Source organism: Pleurodeles waltl, chromosome 4_1 (genome assembly GCF_031143425.1).
Source record: "Pleurodeles waltl isolate 20211129_DDA chromosome 4_1, aPleWal1.hap1.20221129, whole genome shotgun sequence".
Taxonomy (NCBI): domain Eukaryota; kingdom Metazoa; phylum Chordata; class Amphibia; order Caudata; family Salamandridae; genus Pleurodeles; species Pleurodeles waltl.
Genome location: NC_090442.1, coordinates 826,969,866 through 826,982,285, shown reverse-complemented (window position 1 = coordinate 826,982,285; position 12,420 = coordinate 826,969,866). Strand labels below are relative to the sequence as shown.

The window sequence follows — 12,420 nt, the reverse complement described above, 5'->3', positions numbered from 1 at the left end:
AATGGATTGCAATGTACTTTGAAATATTTACAGTCAAATCTTTTGATGCTTAACTCACGTCATGAAATTTGGAGAAAAAGGTGGACGTTTGATTGTAAGGTCCATTCAAACTAGAAAGAGTGACAAAATATAGCTATGGGAATATTCTCCTTGATGAGCACTTGACAAATCAGACATTTATGGAGGCTAAACATGGCTTGGTGAGGTCCTTTATAAGTGACTTAAACATTTCAACTCCATTGCTACTGGACAGTCTTGCTGGTCTAACTGAAATCATATGACACCAAAGTAATCCCAATATTGATCAGAGATGCTGCTGCATGGTTCTTCAAGTTTATAATCAATTTACAAGTTAAAGGTGAAGTGTTACGGAGAAAATTCGGACTAAGGAAGTTATTACTTTTGAGGACATTCAGATCAAAATGAGTTTGAATGTGATCGGTCATGTCCCACCAGGTTCACTACGATCTCAATATCAACACACACACATATTTTCCCCCTTTACTTTGCTTCTGCTGCATGCGCCAGCCAGCTGCTGATGTGTGGACTCACGGGCAGGCACATAGGCCCTCATTACGAGTGTGGCGGTCTCAAGACAGCCACACTTGCGATGGTGGTCTGACCACTGCAGACAGGTTGGTCCGACCGCCCTATTATGACTGTGGCAGAGCCGCCATGGTCCAACCGTCGACACCGCCAGGTTGCCGCCAGCCTGCAGCCTGGCAGTCCTGGCAGTTGTAATACGAGTCCCCATCCGCCAGCCTTTCCATGGCGTTTTCATCGCCATGGAAAGGCTGGCGGAATAGGGGTGTCGGGGGGCCCCTGTACTGCCCATACACTTGGCAGGGCCCCATCGTGCATTTCACTGCCTGAGTTACAGGCAGTGAAATTCACAATGGGTTCTGTCACACCACAACGAGCCGGCATCAATGTTGTGGTGAGTTTTCTGCTAGGCCAGCAGGCGGAAATGCTGTTTTTGTCCTCTGGCCCAGCAGAAAACTCCTAATAGGGTGGCAGGCATAACACCAGCACTGGCAGTATGCTGGCTGCAGCAGCTTCGGCAGTCTTCTATGAAGACCGCTGGAGTTGTAATGAGGCAGATAGTCCCTTCTAGTGGTGCTGGAACTCGGAGTGTGAGGTGCTTCAGCAACCCCATACAAGTGAAAAAGGTTTAGACGAAGAATGAATATTAAAGGGGTCCACCAAATGTTTTCTTGTGGAAGCATATGATGTGTTTAAAAAGACTGTCACCCACCCACCGTGGTTTTAGTGAGATGACTTAATTAGATAGCATGCATCCCATTAAAATTGCTCCAGCACTTCTGGCTTCTTCCTGCCTCTGGCTTTGAAGAAATGGAACTGAACGTTTACATCTCTGCAGTGAATATACTATTCAACGGGCATACTTCGATTTTTAGCTCCTTCACCTCACCTTCTCCGAACTTTTCACGAGCTGTGTTGAGGCCAGTAAGGTTCCTGACGCCGCCCACTCTGTGAAACGATGGGAGAGACTGAGGTGACAGCCTAATTGATAACCCCGGGCACTGCAGGACTTAACCTAAAGTGTCAGGGCATTGTGAATATGTGATTCTGAAGAGAGGCACTTTTTTGGGTGGCACTTCGGGATGCCGAACCCCTAAGGCCAGAGGTGGACCTTGCCAGCCAATGGCAGTCCCTCCTTGATTGTTCCTCCAGGCACCTGCACCTTCATTCATACAGATTCACTGCCGGTGCCTGACATTGCTACTTGACCTGAGCAGCGAGGGTCAGTAATTTTTATTACAGCAATAGCGAAATGTTGCCATAATAATACGGTGGCTGAAATTAAGGAAGGCGAGGTCCCTTGTAGCGACTGACCTGCGGTTATTCTTGCTGAACCGGATGTCTATAAGAAATGATTGACAGGCACGGTTCTAAGCCTGAGAACGGTTAAGGGAAACACCAGCACCACCCCCAGATGGCGCTATTTAGATTTAAAAGTAAGTGCAGTGCTGAATGCATGCAGTTAGAACTGCTTGGGAAATGGAATTGTACTTAGAAATGGTCTCTCTGAGAGGCGCAGAGAATGAAATTGTACCCCTAAAGGCACTCGTTAATCCAAAGACCTTAATGAGCTCCTTGTTCATAGGTGCTTCCCTCATGCGTTTGTCAAGAGACATCCACACCCAGGCCTCCTCAAGAGTTGAAAGCTGTCTCTACCTCCAAGTCTGTTAGGGGTTTCAGGGATGTAAGGAAAGGTTAAATGTGTATGGTCCATAGGTTATTGATGTTGTGGTTAACCTACAGGCTCACTGTAGTGCTGGGTTTTTGATCGGCATTTAAAGTTTTTTCCTGTCTGCACATGTGTTTCTTCTCTTGCTAGGTGGTGAACATTCAGAAACTAAATATATTTTAGGATACATTAAAGACGCAGCTTTAACTGTGTTTTCGGAATGTTGTCTTAAACAAGGAACTGAGTATTATGGTGACGGATATGATCAGCACAGTAACATCTTGGAGGGTTTGTTCTCCAAAGAACTCCAACCAGATTACACAAAATGGAAGGGTTCATTGTCAGGTCTAGTATACAATCAACTATAGAATTATATTTAACTAACTAAAGTCAGACTGATTAATCGGGTGTATTCCATTACTTCCTCACATTTACAGAGACACATAGAATTAGTTACTTAAACAGCACCACTCTATTATTACTTTTGAATGTACATCGATCGCTGCACACATGCAGGGTTAGGTTAGGATATAGCTAGGCTTAGAAAGCAGTTATGGTCTAGCGCTAAGTTTACGTCTATTGTAGGGGTAGAGTTATGGTTGAAGTTGTTGTGAGGTTTAGACGTGTGCAAGGGGTTCGGATTGTGCTCAGATTTAGGGTCAGGCACAGGATTATGATAAGAATTTCAGCTAGGTTTAAATTCAATTGTGGGGTAACATTTGGGGGGCCAGAATTGGGACTAGGATTTCTTTAATGGGTAGTTTATGGCTTAAAGGGGCAGTTAGAGGAAGAGATCAGTTTAGAGTGTCCCTAGTTGGGGTTAAGAAGCTTTAGATGCTCTAGCAATGTAATGATGTTGGACCTAATTGACAAAATATTGTGAAAGTATGTGGAGAAGTTTACACCTTCACTTAAATGTACTAGTGCACTTTATTTGAATTCACAATCCTTTACAGGAGTACAGCTGGAAAGCAACACCAGTCTCAGGGCCTGCAGGTGCTGCTGGGGAAGTTGTTAAATATTTTCAGGTATACATTATGCAGTACAATGTGCAAAAGCCAGAAGCATGGTTCATTGCATATTTGTTTGTCCCCTGAAAAAATACTTTCCTCTTGGAGGAAGCTCTTCCTCTTCCATAAACCCCTACCAACTATGTAGGTGTTCTGTTACCCTTCTCAGCCTTTAAAGAGTTTCACTCGAGCCCTTGGTTTGAGCAGATCTCTGACCAGTTCCAGGACGAGTAGGGTCATAGATACTCTTGTGAATGCTAACAGACGGGATATTCACATATCCACAAGGCTAAACATGCCTTGTAAAGCCGACCTCACACCACTTGGGTAGAAGTTACTTCTGCATAATTATATGCAGGCTTGGAGTGCAATTAAGCATTCACAGCTGTTCTGTGTTCTTTTATGAATACATAGTGGTAAATGCACTGTTTTTTTTATCAACACACCTTTATAGCTGGAAATGCTTTAATAAATAAAGCCCATCGTTGATACAACAGTGTAACTATGCCAAAGCGCCCTCAGTGTAATTGTATTACTATGTGATTTTATGATTATAAAGGTGGCATTGAAAATGAAGCATAAGTTCGATCTGAATTCAACCAGCTTTTTTCTCAGTCTCACCTAAACAGTATTTTGATGTACTCATCTTCAAACTATGCTTCTAAGTGGCTCAGAAGGAAGCAAACTGTTTGCTAGGAACTGGGGGGGTAAACATTTTTTTAGGTCGAGTCTGTGACAACGCATGTGCTGCATGCTCACTCGCTTGTGAGAGATATTGTTGACAAAAAGAGTGCACCCATTGCTTAGCATGGATTGATTTTAATGTCAATCTGCTATACTGCCACGTAACTAGCCAGCACAGCCAGGCAACACTACCTCTTTCTTTTATGGGACGTTTGTCGCAGTCTGCTGCTTGAGCTGTGATTAAAGTACTATTGTGTTACCTGTGTTGCTGCTTTCCTCTCCCACCCACCACTTCTTAGTGGCGCTGTCCCCTTTCTCCCTATGCTCCCTGCTTGCCTGCCCCATCTGCCATGTCCCATCAAAAACACTATGATACAAAACCAGCACTACACGGTAATTACAAAGCTCTTTTTTTGAATTATTGCTTCACTGTAGTGCCTAAAGCCCCCCATGACACAGTGTTGCCGCCATACATTTATGCAGGCTACATAGATGCAAGGGGGGGCTATTGGAAACTTCAATCATTAATATTCTTAACTGTAAACATGAAGTTCCCACACTCACCAGGCCCAAAAAGATGGAACTTTGGGATTAGTATGAATTAATCAGGAGCTGCAAATCAACAAACCAGCATTATACATGTAATTCACATTTGATGCGAGCCAATAATGAGATTTGATGTGAGATTCAAAGCTTTATTGAAATCTTTTAGTATTTATTTTATGTATTTCTTTATTGAAAATCTTCAATTAGTCAACAAAAATATCAATATAATACAGAACAAAGCATAAAGCGTGTTCCATATAAGTAAAACCCTACTCTAGACTAAGGAGAGTGTGAGTAAAGAATCAATTAGAACTGATAAAGGGCTCTTTGCTCAGATGTGAAAGCATTAGTGTTTTTGTAAATCATAAGGAGAATGTCCCATAATGAGAGGTTCACGAAACTCAATAGAATTTCATGAGTAGTACAGAATCAGGCAAGAAAAATAAGGGATTGCTCAGTGCAAAATTGAGAAGTGTTAGCGAAGAGTCTGCACCTGAAGTCAGTCAGCACTAGAGTATGGGCTCATAGAGTGTGTCCTTCTCTAATCTTGAAAGACACAATTGTATTAACTTTTCATATCAGCAAATTAAAAAATTGATACAGCAGCGCATCATCTGGTCCAATCAGACAGCAGTCACATCATGAGAACAGGACATCTTGTGTTGATGAAGTAAACTAAACCAACAGCATCTTAAACATGAGATACAAATATGCCACAAAAATCAAATCAGCTTAAATTTCCCAGTGCTTCTTTCTATAACACGAAAACAGTTCAGGGTGAGTACAATACATTACTTGATGAAATTATTCACTTTCCCGTATGCTTCTACCGACAAAGCCTATTCATAAGGAAATATTACATGGAAATTTGAAATAACCATTTTGAATCATTATTATATTTTATTAAAAGTATGCTAGTGAGAATGATAAAGCGTAATTCTTCATTTATCTATTCTTTGTTGCCCCAACTCACATTTGGGTAAATTCAAGTTTATAACTTGAATTCCTGACCTGAAGCAAGCTAAAAGAGAAAAGAAAATGCATTAGTCAGTAACTTTAGCTAAATACATGTGACTATGGAAGCTTTCTGTAAAAATCAGCATTTAAATGCTGCTTCTCTTTTTAAGGCCTTCCCATTTACTCTGTGTATTAATTAAAATAATTTTCATTTAATTAAACACCGTTACATAGACATAAAGCTAATGTGCATCACTCAATGGAATCATGCTCCAAAACGTCCATGGTGATGGGAAGAAAGAGGTAATGACCTTGGATTTACTCCTTACTTTTTTTTATTACAATATTTTATTGAACTGTGGGAAGCAGTCAGTTTGATATATACATATTGGAATGCGTAGGAAACCACTGAAAATGTGCTAGAGATCAGTTACTCTGTGACTCAACTAATACAACCCTGCACTAGTATGGCTGTGATTTCATTTCTCTGGAGGAAAATGTCATAGGAAGGGGTGATTGCAAGGCCACAGCTGAGCCGATTGCCAGAGTGCAGGAACACTGGCACATTTAGAAGTTTAAACATGTTTTGATCATATGTGACCCACAAAGCATTTTCTATCCCCAGAGTCAGGCATGACCGGGCCTCTCATCTGTCTGCAACCTTCATGTTAGGCCTGTAAACCCAAATATTGCGGGCACTCCGGAAGTTTTTGTTTTGATGTGGCGCAGAGTGCAAAGTTAATGCCATCTTGTTGCTTCTGTTGTGGTTAAAGGTGTTTGAAAAATGCCAGATTGTGGTTAACTGGAAATTGGTGATCTGCACGTATAGAAACCCTTTCATAGTGCCTGCCACTGTGCACCAGTGTCTGTAAGGAAGTGGGAGGGCACGTTAGGGCGTTAGTGCCTAAGGCTGGGACACTGTGGTGGGAGTGAAAAAGATAGAGGCAGTCAAGCCACTCAAGGCTGATAGAGCTGGGACAGAGTCAACTACGTGACAGTCAAATTACAGGCCTTGCTTGTGTGTCACTCACTGAACATATCCAATCCTGACTCTACTTGATGGATGACTTTCATCCACACAAGCCTTTGAGATGTGGGAGTTACCTTTATGTTGATAAATTCCCAAATTATTGTCAGGCCAGCTCATCGCAGCCAACTAAAAAGTTTTTCTTATGTTCGAAGTTAGCACTTGCCCACTGTGAACTGGTCCAGAGAGGAAGGAGTGTCCCATGGCCAAGTCATCTGTTGTAAGACCTTGAGCTAAAGCCACAGCGTTGCCACAGTGTGATACTGGACACATGGCTTAATTTTTGGACCACATTTCCATTTTTTACAGAAATAAGAGTGGTGGCACACACAACACAGGAACTGAACTCATGACAAAACATGAGTCTACAGACCACATTGCCCTGTGATATGCCTTTCATCAGCACCCAATGACCATCAGGTTTAAAGCATCAACAGGGAGTGAAAAGTCTTGGAGCTCAACACCAACCCTCCCAGTCCTGAGCATGCATTGTAGGTTAGGGGACGGATTCATCCACTCTCGGGATCTGCCTTTGATCCATTGCTCACTGGTTTGAAACCCAGTGCATGCACTCATCTTTAAGAGTTTTATAAAGTGGGCACTACAGGGTGACTAAAAATATACATCTATTATTCAGTGCGAAGATGTTCCCAGGTGGGAGCAGGCACTTTCAAATATATTTTATTTGGCAGGGCAAGTGTTGTTACAGGTTCTGTGGTGGACTTTGAGGCCCTATATGTAAGTGCATCAGCCCCAATACTGGAGGACTTTCTGAGGTACTGACATGTCTGTTCTCCCAATGTAAAACATGTCCAGTCCTCAAAACTGCTCATCACTTTCCCTAATTAAGTACTGGACATAGTGGCACATTTTTGAATTTCTGACACTGTCACACCCTGCTGCCTTAACCAGCAGAAATCCTAAAGAACTGCAGTGAGGCACATGGAAAATACTAACACTGCTACCAAAAATAAAGCAGTGCCCACTGTGACTTTACAAATGCACGCCCATCGCGCCACCAGGACACTCAGAGTGGGCCTTGACTATGTGGAGGTTCAGACTCCTGTGACAGAAATCTCCACATAACATTAATGCTTCATACAGACTGTCTTTACATTTCAAAGTTGGCCCAATTTGCAAATGTGGTCCATTTTTTAGCTATCTGATTTGCTGATGCTGATAAAGGCCATTTTTAAGTATTGCAAGTCAGCGCATGCACTGTGCTGCAAGACATATTGTTTATAATTAAGTGAGCTTGCAACCCGACCACAGCATACCATTATTAGTTGTTTTCATTGTCATTTACAATTATTTTTGCTTAGCTCCCACAGGCTTCCCTGCCTTTCTTGTGTTAGTTTCTTCCTGGAGCATGGACCAGGTACATATGCTCTCCATTGTCTTTGTTCTGCCTCGTCTTCATGCAAATCAACATTTTTATGTGGTTTGGTATTATTCCCGGATGTGCAATGTGATTTCCTACCATTAAGAAGGCATACAGCGTTTTATTTATGTTGTTTTCACCCTAACTGCTGTCTCCATATAGGCTTTGGCTACTTACACCCACAACTGTACTTCTCTACGCCAGAGAAAACCCAGACATGGGTCCCTTGCTCACTGTGTCACTGGATTCAAGTTAGCCTGGCTGATGAAGAGTGATACCCTAAAACCGGTACCAGGAAGTTTCCAGTCCAGGGAGGACCTTGCCTGGCAGTTCGGGCTAGACTTTTCCCATGGGGAGCAGGGTCATGACTGATTTGCTTATGACTAGGTCCAAACTGGGGCGGCAGGGTGAGCAAAAGAACAATGGACCTAACACAGATCTGTAACTGGGGGTGAGTGTTTGAAAAGTTTTAGCACTCCGTCCATCATCCTTTTGTGCTACTCTATGCCATGCCACTCCACTCTGTGCCACTCCACTTTATCCCACTCCACTGTACACCACACCATTCTACACCACTCTACACCGTGTCACTCCTCACAGTGCCACTCTACGGTAGTCTATATTATTCTATTCACCATCACTCTACGCTACACCACTCTGCTCTACTCATAGCTACTCTGCTCTATGCCATGCAACTCTACTCCACTCTTTGCCACTCCACGACTTTCCACTCTACATCACTCCATGCCTTTCTATGCCACACCACTCCATGCCACTCCACCCTGCTTTATGCCATTCCACTCCATATCACTCTACTCTATGCCACGCTGCTGTACAAAATGACTAAAAGTCATTGGCAAAGCCGAAAGCTGTCATATAGATGAGACCTATTTGCTTTGTTAATGCTTGTTCTAGCTTGCTAGTGATGCATTGCAGGGATTTCCGCTGGATGATTTGTCGACTAAAATGGCGTTTATTAGACAGTAGCAGGGTCATTTTGAGCTTGGCAGATGTTGAGCTCTCTGCTAACATCTGCTGTCAACTGCAATTCACAAGTTTGAATTCCAGCAAGGCCAGATTCCTAGCTTGAAATTCTCGCAGAGTGAAAGATAAGGGATATGCGTATATGGTTTGATAGGACATGTAGCTCTTGCGGAAAGGGATTAATCATATATTGGTAGACATTTATCCAGAAAAATGTATGATATAAATGGGATTTCACAGAACGGCATAGGTAACTAAGAGCAAGCAGTTTGGGGTCAGTTGATGTGGGAACGCTAATCATGCGACAGGTTGGAGTTAGTGCATTTATATGCTAGGCAGGAAGATGGCAAGTGTGAGCGACATAACACAATTAAATAAATCAGTTATACATAGAGCCCCAGCAGTGAGTTCACTTATGTTAATTTTGCATACCCCTCAGGCCAATTGGGCGTTTACCATTCACTTTGGAGCAGATTTAACAAAAAAAAATTGACTGGGATTCAACTCCCTGGAATGGTGTTCAATAACAATGGTAAGTGGGGCCAATCTCTCATCCGTCCCTTTGTTCTCATTCTTAAATGTATCCGAACTCTTTTCTTTAGCCTGCAAGGTGTTTTACCTGATTGCATCCTTTAGACCTGTCACGCCTCATTGTGATTTTTTTTTCTCATTGCCCTCCGTGAAATAGTACATGCTGCCATGTTGGCAATCGAGCTCTTACTCTTAGCATTTGGAAATATTAATGTGGCTGAACCCAAAATGGCGCAACCATTGTCCTTCCTGGGGCAATCCTAGAAAATGCCTTGTGATCCTATAAGACATTAGCTCATTTTTCTTGAAAAACAACAAAAAAGGTGGTTTAAGGAGGTTTCCATGCCGTATGAAGAATTGAAGTTTGCCTGACTCTGAAGAACTTTCCTCCATATAGGTGTACTAAGCAATTCATTGTTTGTATGACTGACTCCATCACATAAATTATGGTTTCCAGGGTGATCAAAGGAGTAAGCCATGTGTTAGAGGGATTACATTTTTGGAAAACAGATTTTAAGTGTGTGAATTTGTGAAAATGCTGTCAATGCTAAAGCGGTAATAAATAACGAAGTGCAGTTTAAGTTAATTAAAATGATAGACAGTGAGTGACAAAACAGAAAGGTAAACAATTGAGACTAGGATCTGAGAGCCTGGGGGGCAGGAAGTGAGCAGGTTATTGCGCTGTGGAGGAAAACAGGTGGCGAGTGATAGGATGAAGGCAGAATAACTGGAAAGAGAATGAAAAAGTATAGCAAGAAAGCGAAATAAAGCGGGGAGGATATGTTTTAGGCGTTGGTATGTTTGCTCATATGTTGCAATCTGAAATCCACTGGTTGTAATATTGAATGTATTATGTTTTCAGAATGTTATGGCAGATACAAGAAGTATAACTGAGATGATCAATATCTTGCACAGAAATATGTTTGCTAATGTCGCAATGGATTAGGAACATTTAAGATTCTATGGGGAACACATTGAATCTTCTTCAATTTAGCTCACTGGCTTAATTGCTCCCTCCTAACATCTGTGTGATCTACTGCACACAGTCTCTAATCTCAGTCAACCCAGCCTTAAATCATTCATAGATGAACACACTCAGTACCTTTAAAGTGGGTAATAATAACACTTGTAATTTACAGTGCTTAGAGTAGTAAATTTGCCATGTGAAGCACTATGTGAAACAAGTTATTATTTATTAGAACCCTAAGTAGGACACTGTGGGCTAGCCAACCAATCAGAATGCTCCCCTTGCAGGCTACAGCTACTAATGCAGGCCCACTCTGGGAGTATTTTGTGGCTGCCAGATTAATGCTCCTTTGGCGTACCTTTCCCAGTGGGCCCTCTGTCCAGGCTGCGGGCGCTCCCCTGAAGGCTGCAGCTCTTTCATCAGAAGTACCGACTCCCCTTCTCCTCCTCAAGGGGAAACATAAGCCCTAACAACCTCATAAAAATACGAAAACCGAATCAAACTGAACTGTTATTCTGCGGCCTTTCAACCTTGAGGAAGGAAAGGACCAGCCCAGAGTGAAAGTGGACAGCCTTCTGATGAAAGAGTTGCTGCTGCAGCCTCCAGGATAACGCCCTGACCTAAGATGGGAGGTGAGTTGAATTCTCTGGTTGTGAGAGTGAGGTAATAGCCTTCTTACCATTACATGCATTGCATTAAAGGCTAAAAAAAGACCTTTCCTCATGGGCCCTTGCCTGCAGCTCGGGCCCATAACTTGCAGGAGTGCGTTTCTGGCATGTTGGAGGGGGAGGGAAGAGTGCATAAATATTAATAATTAGGAATATAGTAGTAATTAAATGCTTTTACAAACCGCATCAAATAAACCTCTTTTTTATGTTATGGACTAAACCAGTAATTTGTTTCTGTCATGTTTCAGGTCTATTGGAGTTACGCAGTTTTCACCTACTCATGCTAGAAAAGCCTTTCCTTGCTTTGATGAGCCCATTTACAAGGCCACGTTCAAAATCAGCATCAAACATCAGGCGGCATATTTATCGTTGTCCAACATGCCAGTGGAGACCTCTGTTTTTGAGGAAGATGGATGGGTTACGGATCACTTTTCTCAAACACCTCTCATGTCAACGTATTACCTGGCTTGGGCGGTGTGCAACTTTACCTACCGCGAGACAACTACTAAGCACGGCGTCACAGTAAGTATTTGTCATTACAAGTCACGTTAGATTGTGGCCTACTTACATATGGCATTTTTTAACAAAAATACATCAGACGGTAGCATCCCTGTTGGTCCCACATGCTAGAAGGTCATTGCCTCTGCGCCTAAGCATGCTAAACAAATGCTTTAATCCTCTGTGCAAATTGTGAAATTATCATCCAACAATTAAGGGTGGCTTAAATGTTTTTATAAATTTCTGACTGAAATTTAGCAATAAAACTAAAATGTTTTAGTTTCAAACACAAATTGATATTTACTGGTTGTCGGAGCACATGCAACTATCCCAAAGTAATGAGGTGTTTGTAGTATAATTTACTCTGCCTTTCAATGGGTGATAAGGAATAAACTCTGTTTTTACACGAAATTGTAACAATACATTCATTTTAGGAATCATGCTATAAAATGCTTTTCAAGTTCTCATTCACATCTGGTCACGTTGCCAGATGTTGCTCTACAAACCTATTCCATGATTTAGGGGACAGCTGACAATAGGCACAAGTAATGCAAGCAAAGATAATGGGTGTACTACGCCCTTCCCTGCTGGCCAGTAAAAGACAGCAATACTTAATCAATCAATCAATCAATCAATCATATTTATACAGCGCGCTACTCACCCGTGAGGGTCTCAAGGCGCTGGGGGGGGGGAGGGGGTCACTGCTGCTCGAAGAGCTAGGTCTTGAGCTGCCTCCGGAAGGCGAGGTGGTCCTGGGTGGTCCTGAGGTGGGCGGGGAGGGAATTCCACGTCTTGGCTGCCAGGTAGATGAAGGATTTCCCACCTGCAGTGGTTCGGCGGATGCGAGGGACGGCGGCGAGAGCGAGGCTGGTGGATCAAAGTTGACGGGTGGGCGTGTAGAAGGTGAGGCGACGGTTGAGGTATTCGGGGCCCTTGTTGTGGAGGGCCTTGTGTG

The 12,420-nt window shown here is 42.7% G+C and overlaps 1 protein-coding gene across 1 annotated transcript in view; it reads left to right on the top strand.

Annotated features, from left to right (window-relative positions):
• Positions 1–12,420, top strand: part of TRHDE (thyrotropin releasing hormone degrading enzyme) — a 2,205,852-nt gene that overhangs the window by 395,152 nt on the left and 1,798,280 nt on the right. The window contains exon 2 of the mRNA XM_069229561.1: positions 11,216–11,489. Coding sequence (XP_069085662.1) covers positions 11,216–11,489 — 274 coding nt within the window. The remainder of the gene's footprint in view (positions 1–11,215; positions 11,490–12,420) is intronic.